We start from the raw sequence: 16,315 nt of genomic DNA, 5'->3' as shown, positions 1-16,315 counted from the left end.
TTTGTGATTGATTTATTTCACTCAGCATAATGTCCTTCAAGTTCATTCACATTATGTGGTGTTTTGCATATTCTCCATTATTCTTTAGGGTCGCATAGTATTCCTTTGTGTATAGGTACCACAGTTTGTTCATCCATTCCTCAGTTGGTGGGCACTTAGGTTATTTCCATCTTTTTGCTATTGTGAATAGTGCTGCAATGAACACAGGTGTGCATATACATTTTCGTGTCCTGCCTCTCCCTTTTTTTAGGATATATACCTCATAATGGGATTGCTGGATCAAATGGTATTTCTATTTCCAACTTTTTAAGGAATCACCATACTGATTTCCACAATGGTTGTATCATTTTACAATCCCACCAGCAGTGTGTGAGAGTCCTAATCTCTTCACATCCTCGCCAACATTTGTTGAACTTTGCTATTAATGCTGGGGTGAGATGGTATCTCATGGTTGTTTTGATTTGCATATCTCTAATGGCTCTGGTAGCATAGTGGCTAAAGCACTTGACTGCTAACCAGAAGGCTGGCAGTTCAAACCCACCAGCCACTCCTCGGAAGGAAGGTTGGGCAATCCTACTTCTGTAGTGATACTGCCTCAGAAACCCAAGGAGGGGTCGCTATGAGTCGGGCCGACTCGACGGCACATAACAACAACAATGGCTAATGATGGTGAACATTTCTTCATGTGTTTGGTGAAGTGTCTGTTCATGTCTTCTGCCCATTTTTTAACTGGATTTTTTATTGATGTTGAGGTATTGGGGCTTTCTATAAATTTTATAGAAAAGTCCTTTGTCTGATAAACAGCATACTCTTTAGAGTTAGATAGACTCAAGTTGAACTCCAGAGCCCCACTGGATGTGTGACCATAATCAAGTTATTTAACCTTTATAAGGACCTCTCGTGGCTCTGTGATTAAGGGATTGGGCTGCTAACCAAAAAGCCAACAGTTCAAAGCCACCATCTGCTCCACAGGAAAAAGATGAAGCAGTCTGCTTTCGTAAAGATTTATAGCCTTGGAAACCCCGTAGGAGGTCACTATGAGTCAGAATCGACTTTGATGGCAGTGGGTTTGGTTTTTTGGTTAACCTTTCTGAGGCTAAGTTTCCTCATCTATAAAATGGAGCATACTTGTGAGGATTAATATTCCAGTTTATTCCTTCTGTAAACATTTATTGGGTATTTGTTAACCCCCAGACTATAGGGTGAACAAGACAAATGAAGTCTCTGCTCTTATGGGATTTATATTCCAGTGTCAATACTGCACCATTTTATAATTGAGAAATTGAAGGCATAGTGGGGTTATACCACTTGCCCAAGATCTTGCAGCCAGTAAATAATGAAATCTAGTTTCTATGTGTAAGTACATAAAGAACCTAATATTGTGCATGTTAGATGGTGAGTGCGTTAAAATTGTGGCTTCATCTTTACTTCATCATGTTTTTTTCAAAAACTGTATGTTTAGAAAGCCTAGCATCTTAGCTGTTATCTTAATGGGAGCTGTCTAAGTACCTAGTGTTGCTGTAACAAAAAAATATCACAAGTGAGTGACTTTAAAAAATATAAATTTATTTTCTCAGAAATCCAAATTTAGGGCATGGCTCTAGGGGAAGGTCCTTCCTTGTCAATAGCCCTGTCAGTAGTTCTTGGCATTCCTTGGAAGTCCTTGGCTTTTTTTTTTTTTTTTGGTGTCTGTCTTCCCCCTGTGTGTGTCTCTATGTCTATTCTGCTCTTTTCATAACTCAGAAAGGATTTATAGATGCGCTATAAAGCAGCCTCCATGGGGCAAGGTAGCATTTGTCCTTTGCACTAACACTCCAAGCCCTATTATCTTCCTGCTGACCATGCATTTCCCTTTAGATGTCTTATTGACACTCCCTACTTTCTTGACCCTATCTTGGTATTGTGGATAACACTGCTGTGCAGGCTGAAGCCTTAGATCCATCTCACCAGCACAGCTTTCTGAGCATCCTTTTAAAGTGCCCTGTCATCTCTATGTAGCTGATCTGGTCTGGACCACCATCCTTCCATGCATGAATTTCTAGAATAGCTTTTGCACCAACACATCTTGCTCAGGGTGCCCGAAAAAGCATCCTTCAGGTTCACTTTCCTGTTACTGTACTACACAAGATCCTCTCATGGCTTCCTATTGTCTCTTTCATCAGATTCACACCATTCCCTCATCTGAGTTGGCTTTGCCTCATTCTAATACTAATGCCACTACTAATACCTGTCTGCTGTAATGGAGCTGCTTTCCTCGCTGCCTGCATAGTCTTTGACTTAAAACTGAGTCAGTCCCAATATTGCTTTCTTTCATGTCTCCCCTGATTCCTTGGGTGGAATCAATTTCTGAATCTTCTCTACTAGTACCTCACTTAAAACACTGACTTCTAGTTAATTCTGTGTATATCAGTTTCCATGTTTGACTAAGAGCCTGTATTTACTTCCTATGGCTGCTGTAACGATTTTCACAAATGTGATTTAAAACAACAGGAATGTATTCTCATGTTCTGGAGCCAGAAGTCTGAAAGCAGTTTCACTGGGCTGAAATCAAGGTATTGGGAGGGCCACACCTTCTGGAAGGAGCTCTGCTAGTGTAGTGGTTAACTTGGCTGCTAACCAAAAGGTCAGTAGTTTGAACCCACCAGGCTCTTTGCAGGGGAATGATCTACTTCCATAAAGACTTAAAGCCTTGGAAACCATATGGGACAGTTCTACTCTGTCATATAGGGTCTCTTTGATTTGGAATCAACTTGATGGTAGTGGGTACGCCTTCTGGATGTCCTAGGGCAGAATCCATTCCTCATTTCTAGCTTCTTGTGGCTGCCAGCATTGTTTGAATTATGACCACCTCACTCCAGTCTCTGCCTCTGTCTTCACATTGACTGCCTCTTGTGTCTGTCTAATCTCCCTCTGCTTTTGTCTTATAAAGACACTTGTGATGACATTTAGGGCCCATCCACATAATCCAGAATAATCTCAATGATTAACCCCTGTGCTGTAGCTCATCTCACAATCCTTAACATAATTGCTGTTGTTGTTTTGTGCCATCAAGTCAATTCCAACTCACGGCAACACCATGTGGAGTAGAATTGTTCCATAGGGCTTTCTTGGTTTTAATCATATGCTTTTGGTGATTCAAATCCACCAACTGCTCCATGGGAGGAAGATGAGACAATCTACTTCCGTAAAGATTTACAGCCTTGGAAACCCTATGGGGCAGTCTACTCTGTCCTGTGGGGTTTTCATGAGTCAGAATCAACTCAACAGCACATAGCAACTGCATTCCTACAGTCTTACCATACCCTTTCTAATTGTAATATAGCTAATATTTCCCAGAGGCCAACCATGTTGTAGGCATGTCCACTCTGTTATTTCATCTGATATGCACAGCAGCCTTTGGGTTAAGTATCATTGCCCTGATTTTATAGAGTAGAAAGCATAGGAGGTAAGTTACTTGCTGATAACACACAGCTAGTGAAGCCAGGATGCAGTTCAGGCCTTCGGATTCTCTTGCCAGCTTTGTTTGCATTTTGTTCCTACAGTGCTTGCTAGACCTACCCCCAGGCTTTTGGTCATGGTTCTATGGATTGAGTGAAAGCACATTCTGCAGTTTTGGTTTGGGTAATGGAAGGAGGGAGAAAATTAAGGCTTCAGCCCTTTGTTGTCACTATGATACATTCTCCCATTTAAGCTGTTCTAAACCAGGCAGCTGTCCAGGGCTGGAAGAAGATACTTAGGCAGATGGGATTCACAGGTATTTTTGGCATTTGTGCCAGAGAAAGTGAGCGAAAGGAGCCAAGATGCTGTGAGAATCATTTACTTGTTTTTTTGTTTAGACATTGCTTTGTTCCAGAAAGGGTTTGCAGAGGCCAGGCAGAGACATTTGGGGAAAGGCAATTCTCTGATCTGAAGAGGCACGTGTTGGCAAAAGGGAGATGGGAACAGGTTGGTGGAATTCCTGGAATCAAGAATGAAGAATTATAATTCATGATAGGAGAAGCATAAATTATATATTAATAGAATGGAAAAAAAAAGAGCATTTCATATAGAAGAGAACCGTAAGAAAACTCTAAGTAGTGGATGTACCTGAGATCTGGGTGCTCTTGTGGAAAAGAGAGGGGTAAGTAGAGAAATGGACAGATAGCATTAGAGTGTCAGCTGATTTTTTTGAGATAGCTAGAGTTGTTGGACTGCTCTGGCCTCACCTTCCATGACCTCTCTGGACACTGGCACTGCTGAGCCATCCTCCTTTTTTATTATTATTTTAAAATAATATCTTTTGTGTGTTTTCAGTGAAAATTTACAAAGCAGTTTAGGTTCCTAATCAACAACTTCTACACAAGTTGTTCAGTGACATTGCTTATGTTCTTCACAATGGGTGAGCATTCTCATTATTTCTGTTCTGGTTGTTCCACTTCCATTAATCTAGTTTCCCTGCTCCCTTACCTTCTCATCTTTGTTTTAAAATAATTTTTTGACCATTTGGTCTCATATAGACGATCATTTAAAGAGCCCAGTACTTACAGTAATGGGGATAATAATAGTAGCTACTTTTATTTTTTATTATTTTTATTTAGCTACAAAGTGACCTCAGGGATTAGTTTCATTTCAAGGTTTGAAGAGTATCTCACAGTAATAGCTTCAGGAGTTCTCCAGTCTCAATTAGTCCAGCAGATCTGAATTTTTAAATTAAATTTAATTTTTTTAGGCATTTGAGATTCTGTTACACATTTTTCTCCCATTCTATCTGAGTCCATCTATTGTGGCCCTGATTTGAACGATCAGTAGTAGTGGTAACCAGGCACCATTTGCTTCTTCTGGTCTTTGAATAGATGAGGCTGTGTTCATATAGACTATTTGTTGTGTAAAATGGTTTCTTCTTTGAGCCTTTGTTTTTCTTCTTTCTCTTTTGCTCTGGATGAGTGGAGACCACTAGTTGTGTCTTAGATGGCTGCCCACAAACTTTTAAGACCCTAGACACTACTCACCAAATTAGGATGTAGAACATAACTTTATGAGCTATCTTTTGCTAATTGACTGAGATACCCCATGAGACTTTTCCTAATTCTTCAAACCCAGAATCCAGTCCCACAAGGTGTTTGGTTATAGCTAAGCAGTGTCTGTAACTGTGTGCCCTATTGAGCCAGTCTCTTGTTTGGAACATGCTTTCAACTTCTGTGGCTCTTTCCTGGCTCCCCTCCTACCTCTCTGACTGTACCTGCTCAGATGCCTTTGCTGCCACCTTGTCACCTCCCTGCTCTCTCTTCATGGGTGACTGGCCCTCAAATCAATCTCTAACCACCGGAAATGGGATAGAAATCAGACTGCTGACATCTGCTGACACATGCAGCCTTTGTCCTTTACATGTGTTAAATTTTACATTCTTGACAAGGTAGCTACTATTATTATCCCCATTTTTCAGATGGGGAAACTGAGGCCAAGAAAGATTTATGTTTTTCCGGGATTACATAGAAAGTGAAGGGTAGAGTCAGGATTTGAATCCAGGTGCTTAGGCTCTTAACCATTATGGGATCTTGTCTTTCTAAATGGTACAATAAGATCCTTATTTCTGTGACAGTATAAACACTGTGGGATACTCAGCAAGAGTGAAGGTGAAACAAACATACAACAGCAACACAAATATCTCTGCTCATTTTGATATAACTCCTCCACCCCCAACAAAGGAGCAGATTGTCCTGTCCTGGGACATTTGGCAACATGTGGAACAATTTTAATTGTCACACCCAGGGGGATGCCACTGGCCTCCTGTGGGTGAAGGCAAGGGTTGCTGCTAAACAGTCCTAAAATGCAAAAGACAGTCCCCACAATAAAGAATTGCTGGCCTAAAAGGTCACTAGCACCAAGGTTGATAGACCCTGTTCCAGGCCATTTTCCATGCCAACTGTAAAATGGAGAGAACATGGCCACCTTTGCCTACCACACTGGTTTGTTGAGAAGTGAAATGATGTAATAGTGTGTCCACATTCTGGAAGCCAGCAGTTTCTGTCTTCTTCATGTGGCTGTACTGTTGTAATTTCAGGAGCAGGAAGGAGTTAATGCTGATCTGTTGAGAACCTGGCAGTGGGGTGGGTAGCTGAGCATCCTGTTTGCAGCGTACCAGGAAGAAGGCTTTATAAAAATGCTGCAGTTCTGAGCTGGTCATTTTGATAGATGATTAATGAATTTTTGCCAAGAGTTGGTTTTGCTTTAATGGGTTTTTTGTTTTCTTTTCAGGGCTACAAATATTTCTGAGCATTAGGATTCTAAAGTAACTGACACAAAAGTAATAAAACTGAGCAATAGACTAGGCAAGGATGTTGACCCTGACAAATGGTATCCCTGAGTGTTGAGAGTCAGTGCATAGGTCATAGGGATGAGCCTCAGCCAGGGAGGCTGGCGTGAGTGTCCTAATGCCAGAGGGGCCAGGGGGGTGGTTCAGGACTTGATGGGCACTAGAACTGAAACGTCTGGAGATGATACTGTGGGGTTTAAGCTGTTGCTTTTCTAGAAAAGACCAGAAGTCAGCGTGACCTTAAGCAAGGACGACTGTTTAGATGATTGGGATGGTGGAGAGGGGTAGGAAGAGCACAGACAGAGAATATCACTCCTGGGGGTGGGGAAAGGTGGCCATGAGGACCTTCCCTGTGAATTTCTCCCCTGTGCATTCTGGGAAGGTCTGCTGAGAATGTCAGTTGTTGAGGATATTGCTTGTTGAGGATGTCACTTGTTGAGGATGTTTCTTGTTGAGGGTGTGCTTAATGCCATCTCACAAATTTGCCTGGGGTCTCCATGTTCAGATGGGTGTAAGTCTTCTCAGCAGGGTGGTTTGATTTTTTTTTTCTTGGTTGCTGGAATCATCTTTTCCTCCATTTCACACTGGGTGGCTGAAGGCATAGCTCCAGATCGTGGCTTACCTCTAATAGATGAGGGGGCCTGGGTGACATTTCCATGTAAGTGAAGATCATGAGCATTCCTGGCAGTGGCTCTCATTTCCATTGTGGGCCTGGTTACCATCTTTGCACTGCCCCGGTCATGGCCTCATCTAGATTCAGCAATGCACAGAGCCCTAGAGAAGTGTTCCAACCTAAGGAGTCTGAGGGTCTTAATACTGACATCCACTCTGCCAGGCCCACTAGAAAAGAATCTCTAAAACATAGTTGTAATGTGTCAGTGTTGTGCTGAAAATCTTTCTGTGCCATCTGATTGTCTTCAGGATAAAGCTCAAATTCCTTGAAGTGGCTTCACAATGCCCTTGGTAATTTGGCTTTCAGAGTACCCTCATGACAGCGTCACCAAAGCACTCCTCATTAAAAAATGTACCTCATGCTGTGTTTCTATGCCTTTCCACATACCATTCCCTCTGTCTAGAATGCCCTTTTCATTGCATCCTCTCTAGTGAACTCCTAGCCACCATTAATATCCAGCTCAAATGTTTCCTCCACACTTCTCTCTCAGCACCTGTGGGCATTTGCCCTGTGAAAAGGGGCAAAGAGGCTACATCTTCTGACCGCTTCTAACCCCATAGAATCACTATCAGCAGCCCAAGGCCTATTCTTGTGAGGCCAGACATGCTGCCTCCCTCCAGCCCTTTCACCAACCCTGACGCCAACCATTCCTCCTGTGGCACCCACCACCTCTCTGCTGGGTTCGATAATTTGCTGCAGTGGCCACACAAAACTCATAAATTATGGGGTTTATTAGGGAACCAACAGGCTACAATTCAAGTTCAGGAACATGCTCAGTCTCTCTCAGTTGGCTGTCTCTCTCAGTCTCTTTCCATAGCACATCTCTCTCAGCAGTGCATGTCTCTCATGTCTCTCTCAGCAGCAAGTCTCTCTCGCAGTGCATGTCTCTCATGTCTCTCTCAGCAGCAAGTCTCTCTCACAGCTCTCAGCAGTGTGTTTCTCTCAGCAGCACATCTTTCTCACCTGGCCATCAGGGAGACTCCTCCTGCCTCTAGGAGAGCTCCTTTTGAGCCTGGCAGAGTAGCCAAAACCAACCAATCCCAACATCAGAGTTCTACACACCTGAGAGAGAGTGAACTTCCCAGAAGATTGCTTCTACTGCTCCAACCCCCAGGTGGATAACTTTAACAATCAGGAGCTACTCAGTTGTTCACAGCAAATTTTACCATGTAGTTTACAAAGACTTTGGTTAGAAAAGCCACACCATATAATTTTCTACACCACACACCCTGTAACTTTTGTCTGGCCCTCTCACTAAACTGACCCTTCTCCCTTACAAGGTCAGGCTCCGTGCTTTTCCATGACTTTCATGAATGAATGAAGCTAACATTTGCTGAGCATTCGTGTACATGATATCATACTGGGAGCTTCTCCTTCATTTTTCGTCTAATCCTCACAACTGGAGAGATAAGGATGGTTATTCCCATTTGCAGATGAGGAGGCTGAGCTCAGAGGGGAACCAAGTTGCCTGCAAACACCCAGCTCATAAACGATATAATAGATGGCATTTTTTTGGACATTTACCATGAGTCAGGCACTGTTCTCAGACTTTTCTGTGTATTAACTCATACCATTCTCACAACAGTTCCTAGATGGTGGATGCTATTATTAGATCCATTTCACAGATGAGGCAACTGAGGGGCCCAAGGTCATGGGACTAGTAGGTGGAGGAGCCAGGCTTTAAACTCAGAAAGATCCAGGATTTGAACCTTGAGCAGAGGTTTTAAAACCCATGTGGCAGAGTTGACCACCACTAGGAAAGCTGTTGAGGGCATCCACAGGTCAGAGTGGGCCCCCAAGTCCAACTTAAGTGTTGTGGAAGCTCTGTCTAGCTTTTGGGAGGCTTTTGGGAGGATTATTCTTCTGTTTAATATGTGTGCTTGTCATTTTAATGGTGCCTTCCTGCCTCTGGCCCAACTGTGCACTTAGAGGTCCGTGGCTGCATGGGCCTTGGTTCTGGTGAGCCCAGTGGCTTTGTGGCTGACCCCTCTCCTTTCTGTTCCAGGATACTGCCAAGGGGAAGGCTACCGCATCGGCTTTGGCCAGTGTGCTGGGAAAGTGCTGCCCCCATTCACACCAGCTTAAGGCTCGCTTGGCTGGAAACGAAGGTCCAAGCCCTCCAGTAACCAGAGCTCCCTCTGTAGCTTTAGACCTGGTTCTTCATGCAATAATAAACAAAGCCATTATTCTGTGTCCACTAAGCTCTGTACTATTTTAAGTGCACCAACAGCCTCTTGTTTGTGTTTGTCTTTTAATTGTGGTGAGTATGTATATAAAAAAAAATATTGCCATTTCAACATTTTTTACATGTATAATTCAATGAATTAATTATACTAATCATCACATCCATTTCCAAATTTTTCTATCACCCTTAGCAGAAGCTCAGTGTTCCCCAAGCAATGTCTCTCCCTTTCTTCTCACTCCCACTCCTTTCGTGTTCTCAGTTTGACCAGTAGGTTAAGGTATGTGCAGTTTCCTTGGCAGACATTAATTATTTTCTTTTTTTTATTACTGAGGCTGAGGGTCTGTGTGGGGCTTTCTTCTCTGATATCTGAAGCTCCCAGTATACCCTGGAGTATGGAAAGAAGAATGGTGTCCTTCATGTATTCCTTGGGGGTGACCAATGGATGGACACACAAGGGGCAGCCTTGGCTGCCTATGGTGGGTCATCCATGAAAAACTCTGGGCAGACCCCCTGAGTCCTGGGCAGGAAAGGGTCAGAGGACTAGCTCTTCTCACCCTGTAAGCTCCTCAGGGTCAGGAGAGTGAGCTTTGTCCATTTCCTCTCTTCCTACCCACTGCAGCCAGGCAACCCCGGTCCTAGCCTTGTTCCTAATGACTGCAGTGGGAGAAGGATGGCCTTGGCCTGGGAAGATGTCTGAGGGTGCAGAGCCTATGCATCAGCTTGTACAATTCATTTATTCAACAGATCTTAATGAGTGCCTTCTCTGTGCCAGGCACTGTTCTAGGCACAGGAGATGCAGCAGTGAACACAATAACCCAAACCCCTGCCCTTGTGAAGCTTACATTCTAGTGGAGGGAGACAGGTAATAAACAAACAAGGAAGAGAGCTCTAGTATGGTAGTGTTGTCAAGGGACTAGTGTTGTCAGGAGTTGATTCTGATTCATTCCGTGTGCAGAGTAGAGCTGCTCCATAAGGTTTTCAAGGCTGTGACGTTTTGGAAGCAGATTGCTAGGTGATCTTCCAAGTTGCCTCTGGATGGCTTTGAACCACCAACCTTTTGCCTAATTGTCAAGTGCTTAACTGTTAGTATGGTGGTGGCAGTGGTTGTATGCCATTGAGTCAACCCTATGGAACAGAACAGAGCTGCCCTATAGTGTTTTCAAGACTGTAAATCATTATGGAAGCCAACTGCCATATCTTTCTGCTTTGGAGCAGCTGGTGAGTTTGAACTGCCAACCTTTTGGTTAGCACCTAAGCACTTAACGACTGTGCTCCTTTCTAGTATGTTAGATGGTGATAGTTCTGTGCAACACTGGGGGATGTAGGTGCCATTGCAAATAGCACCTTTTGTGGTCACAGAAGGCCTTACTGCTTTAGGTTGTTCGTGGTTTTCTGCCAGGGAGCTGAAGGAGGACAGAATGAACCAGATGGATATCTGGGGACAGAGGGGCCAGCCTGTGCAATGCCCTTAGGATTGAACTTGATTTTTTCATTTAGCACTGTCCAGGAGGCTGGCATTTCTCTCACATAAAAGAAGTCTGAGGGCAGGAAGTCTGGAGCTGGTATGGCAACTCCACAATATCGTCAAGAACCCTGGCTCTTCTTTTACATCCTCAGCATGTGGTTTTCATCTTCTTGGATGTCTCATGGTCCAAAATGGCTGCTGGAGCTCCAGCTAGCACCTTCCAACTTATAGGCCTACAAAATGAGAAAATAAGAAATGGGAAATGAGGGAATAAAAAGGCAGAACAGGCTCTCCTTCTAGCTGAGTTAGGACCCTTTAAGCATCTTTCTCAGGAGTCCCTACTACCTTTCTCTTTGTTTCATTATACTTCATTGGCAAGAACAAGACCACATCTCACTGCAAGGGAAGCTGCAATATAGTATCTATTTCAGCTGAACAAGTTGCTTCCCCAGTAAAAATCAGAGTTGGTTGCTAAAGAAGAAGAGGAGGTTGGATACTGAGAGGGGCAACTAATAGACTCTGCCACATACATGGCAGGAAACGAGCTGTGAGGCTGAACTGTGCTTTCCCAGCTGACTTTATTTCATGGAGTTGTACCCTCGGGCCATGTTTTCCTGCTTTCCTTGTTAATCTTGTGTAGCTCAGATGCCAGCAGAGTCTCCTGGACCCCTGCTATCTAGATTAGATTGATTCAAACACATACTCTCTGAATTTGGAACCAAAGCCTTTGCTAGGGGCCTTTGCTACTTTTGACTCAACTGAAATCCTGCTTGTCCATTTTATGTTTTGAGAGTATTTCTTTAGCTCTGGCCTGGCTTCAACCCCCATGTGTGACCCATCTTTTTTTCCTTGAAGCCCTCAAGTAAATGCGGCTGAAAGACTGCTGCATGCAGCAGAGCTTCTCCTGGGGGCCTCTGGGTCATGGGCAAATGTCACTTAAAATCAGTATTAACTCACTTGGCTAGCACCAGGGAATGCTGATGTTGGCTGTTAAGATCACACACTTAAATCCTCTGGCTATTTAATGCATTTAAAGTGGTTGGTGATGCTGGGAAGCCTGCTGGTCTTGGTGCTGGAGTTTGAGACACATAGAGAAGGTAGAGCCAGAAATGCTCCTAGCACCAGACTCGTGGTGACCTTATGCACAACAGAACCAAACATTGCCTGGTTCTGTATCAGCCCCATACTTGCTGGTATGTTTGAGTCCAGTTTTGTGGCTCTTGTGCCAGTTCATCTCACTAAGGGGCTTGCTCGCCCTTGCTGGTCCTCTACTTCATCAAACACGATGCCCTCCTCCAGTGATTGATGCCTGCTGATGGCATCTCCAAAGCAAGCAACTTGGATGATGTTCTGGCGTCACCTGTGTGGCAAATTTTTGCTAGTACATCACCAAGCCTTTTTTCCTAATCTGTCTTCATCTATAAGCTCTGCTGCAACTGGCCACCATTAGTGACCCTGGCAGTATTTGAAATACCAGTGGCATAGCTTCCAGCATCACAGCAACACGCAAAGCCACCACAGTATGATGAACTGGCAGATGGGTGGTAGAAGACAGTTAAGGAATGGATGTTAATCCAGGACCCATCCCAGCCTTTACCCACAATGATGTTTTCCTTAAACCTTCAGCAACGTGAGCCTCTTTGTTCTAGAATTTGAACCTTGCCAGCCCCCCCTGACAAATGAATTGAATGCTTTTTAATAGTCTGTTTTTGACAATGTTAAGAACTAGAGACATTTTGCCCTGATGGATGGAGCTTACAGATGAGGTGAGGAGCATCTCAAGGCAAGTTTGCCAAATACTGTCACTTTATCTTCCTTATTGATTAATATTTCATTTATGCATCCTGTTTTCAACCAGTGGCCAATTATGAGTATGTGGCCAAGAACAGAATTTAGTGTAAACTTTTCCTGATCAGGAGGAGCAAGCATAGAGGTGTTCCTGGCAGTCTGGGACCTGCAGGAAATCACACTGCAGGGTAGCAGTGGGAGCTGGATGCATTCCTGAACACTCCAGTGCCCTGGGCTAGCAGGGATAGAGGCCAGGAGCCACTGTCCCTGCTGTACCGGACAGTGAGGAAGGGGGAACCTCATTTCCAATGTGGGACTTTCTCCCCCTAAACCCTTTCTCCCACACAGGTTTACCACCGAAATACCTGTGGCACAGTTAGAGCTATTCTGAGAATGAGAGCAGACTTGGACCAAGGCAATGTTTTTGAAAACAAGGAGTCTTTGGGGGCTCTCACTATCCTAATATCATCTTGAACATTCCTGACCCCAAAATGAACCTCAAAAGTGGTTATATTTTTAAATATTTTTTATTTCTTTCATTTGGAATCATATTCCTTATTAACAAACTTAGAAAAAGTGATGTAGCATGGTTGCATTCCAAATTATTAACTTGTTTTCTGTGTATACGTCTCTTTTACCTTCTCAGCAATATCCCCAGGGCTGAGAGAGTATATCTCACTCCCTCCATCTGTGGAGAGGCAGAGACACAAAGTAACCAGTCACCTGTGAGAGATGGACAAAGATTGGATGCTGGCTCACAGAGCCTGGTTTATTGTTTGTTTGGTTTTATTCTGTTCTCAGAGACTAAATAAGACTGGGCAGTCTTATTTTGAGAATGTTCATTGACACACTTTTAGAAGATGGAGCAACAGGTCCCTTCTTGAAGGGGAATCTGGGTGGTATATCTGTGACCACCACAGATGCTGTCCCAGATATAGTGTACTGCTGTCTGTACTTATTTCATCAAGGTCTGCCTTCTTCATTAAAATGTGAGGGCTCCTTTAGGGCAGTCCTCTTTGCTCACTGTCTTAGTCAGAGTTCTCTGGAGAAACAGAACCAATGATATATATGTATATGAATGTGTGTGTGTGTGTGTGTGTGTGTGTGTGTGTGTGTGAAGGAACCCTGGTGGTACACTGGTTAAGCACTGGGCTGTACCCACCCAGCAGTGACTCTGTGGGAGAAAAACCTGGTAAAAGATTATAGCCTAGACGACTCTATAGGGCAGTTCTTTTTTGTCACATGGGATTACCGTGAGTCAAAATCAGCTCAACAGTAATATATATATTACTGACTTTACATTTTTGAAGAAATTAATTTGTGTCTATATGTTTGTGATATACTGGATCTTCTAAAGCATGGGTCCCAGGGAAGATTTCCTCCCTTCCCAGTCCTGAACACATTATTCTTTACCTCCATCTCCAGACCCCACAGTGACCCTGCTATTTCTTTTGTAAGTGAAGATACTTGGTCATTTCACACAACTTGTGGGTGGCAGAGCTGAGATTAGATTCTGGATTTACAACTTACAACACTTTTCTCAGGCTGGTAAATTATGGTATAGTTGTTTGAACTTGGGTTTTCCCCTCTGGAAGTGAGCTTCTCAAGTGCAGGCCATGCCATGCTCATCTTTGGGCCCAAAGCCCCTGTTGCACAATAGTTGCCCAATTCTGTGGTCCCTGTTTCATAGCCATACACCCAACACCCAACTTTTTTTTTTCTTCAGATGATGTTAGACCTGTATTTGTTTAATAGAAGGAAAACAAAACAAAACAAAACATGTGCATGAGGATGTTCATTGCAACAATGTTTATGTAGCCCAAGTTTCTCCCTTCTGGATGTCATCAAGTCCTTAGCCTTCTGGAATTGTCTTCCCTTAATATACATTCATAGAAAGCCTTGAGCCCCCTAACCTATCTAGGGAATGAAAGCCAACATCACCTCACTTGGTGGGATGACTAATGTGGACATCTCCTCCATTCTGTTCTCCCTCATAGTTATGTGTGTTAGGCAAGCTGACATTCCTTTTATTGGAAAAAGAATATAATAGAACTTAACAGGATTGCCCCACTCCTTGGTGCAGAAGGGTGGGGAGAAAGTGAACCAATTTGCACAAGAAGTCCAAGGGATGTCAGGGACTGAGAATCCAGTGCCCTTTTTCAAATATTCCAAGTCAGACAATTGGTTTTTGTTCACTATTAGGGCCCCAAGAGCATTGATGGTGCAATGATTAAGCACTTGACTGCTAACCAAAACGTTCTCAGTTCAGACCCACCCAATAGTTCTACAGGAGAAAGACCTGGTTATCTGTGCCTATAAAGATTACGGCCTGGAAAACCCCAGGGGGCAGTTCTAGTCTGTCACTTGGGGTCACTGTGAGTAAAAATTGACTTGATGGCGCCTAACCATGAGCAACACCGGGGCTACACTAAGATCTGTTGGCAAGGAGGAACATCAAGAGCCTTCTGTAAGTCATTCTCCCTCTGTCCCTCAGATGTTTTCCCCATCCTTCTCTGCCCTGCTCTGTGCCCTGGGTGGCTGACCACTGTGGACGGCATTACGCTGCTCCCTGCCCTCTGGCTTCTGCCTGGGATTGGTCAGTGGAGCACAGCCATAGAGTGGAGTGTTGGGCCATGGTTTTGGCAGTGGCTGTGTTTACTGTGTCTCTCTGCCTATGGCCCACAGCTCCTGTGGGCAGCATGGTCACAGCTCCTGCTGGATCCTGGCACCACTGTTTTCTCCCTGAGCAAGGGGTAGTTATGTCTTCTCATTGTTCTTAGTCCTGGGTTACCCACCATTCCTTATCTTAATCCTGCCTGGAACTCTGAAAATAATCACTAAGCTTAACCCTCTTCAAGTAGTCCTTGGAATGTGCCATCTGTTTCCTGACTAATAAAAGTAATTGGTACTAGGAGTGGCATCAGAAAACAGACACTAAAATAAGATTCTGGAATCGGGTTACTTGCATCTTTAACAAACCCAAGGGCAACCTTCTTGCTGGGGGAAGTGGGACGTTAACAATCTGTGGCAGTTAGTAATATCACAATTACTCAAAATAGTACCAGTGGTGGTATAGGATGGAGGGAGGCATTAGGAGGAAAAGAGTAATTGGCCCTAAGTGGCTACGGGAATGGAATATTGGTGATTACAGAGATTGTAGGGTGGGCTGACTGCTCATGATTGCCCTGGAGAGTTTACACAAAGAGAAGGATAAACTCAAAACCTTGAATTCATAACCCAAGTCACAGGTGGGGAATCAGAAAGTACTAACGCAGCGGTAAAGTGATCTTTTACTTCATTGAGCCACAGGGCACACATGGCTAAGGATCTGGTCCAATGTCTGAAAGTAAGGGTTGTAGAGCTGCAATGCAATTTAAATGTGTAATCCTCCCAGATCTCATGCTATGGTAAGAACAGTGGTTAAGAAGGACTCTGAGAATTGGCATGGGGACATCTGGGCAGACACAGATGAGGCTGAAACAGTGGCATCACGAGGGTTGTTGTCACCCAGTGCAGTAACTTATGGTGTTATCCCATGGATCTCCTCCCATACCAGATCATCCAGAGTCCTCAGTAATGTTTATTATCAATTTTAATCACAGAATAATATGTGATATAGTTGTAAAATGCTCAAATACAATATTTCTTAGATTATAAGAATACTAACAACAAAATTGTTTTGTAAAATCTTGCTACATTGAGTAACAACATTATCAGTGACATTATTAGTAACTGAGCAGAAGCCTTTTTTTTTTTATTTTTCTTCTTCTTTTCCTTTAATTGCTACTTAATTCTCAAAAAGGTTATTGATGAAGTTTCCCAAATACTAATTACCTCAATATTATAGCTAAGATACCAGAAAATTTGACAAAATCACCCACTAGAAAAACACTGGCAGCAACAAAAACTACA

At 43.5% G+C, this 16,315-nt stretch overlaps 1 protein-coding gene across 1 annotated transcript in view; it reads left to right on the top strand.

The window, feature by feature from the left end:
- Window positions 1–9,050, top strand: part of FAH (fumarylacetoacetate hydrolase) — a 61,789-nt gene extending 52,739 nt beyond the window's left edge. The window contains exon 14 of the mRNA XM_007951813.2: window positions 8,971–9,050. Coding sequence (XP_007950004.1) covers window positions 8,971–9,050 — 80 coding nt within the window. The remainder of the gene's footprint in view (window positions 1–8,970) is intronic.
- The last annotated feature ends 7,265 nt before the right edge of the window (window positions 9,051–16,315 follow it).

Source organism: Orycteropus afer, unplaced genomic scaffold (genome assembly GCF_000298275.1).
Source record: "Orycteropus afer afer isolate SDZICR_OR568_19922 unplaced genomic scaffold, OryAfe1.0 scaffold00313, whole genome shotgun sequence".
NCBI lineage: Eukaryota > Metazoa > Chordata > Mammalia > Tubulidentata > Orycteropodidae > Orycteropus > Orycteropus afer.
Note: the sequence above shows the minus strand (reverse complement) of the source record. Positions and strands in the feature narration are given on the sequence as shown.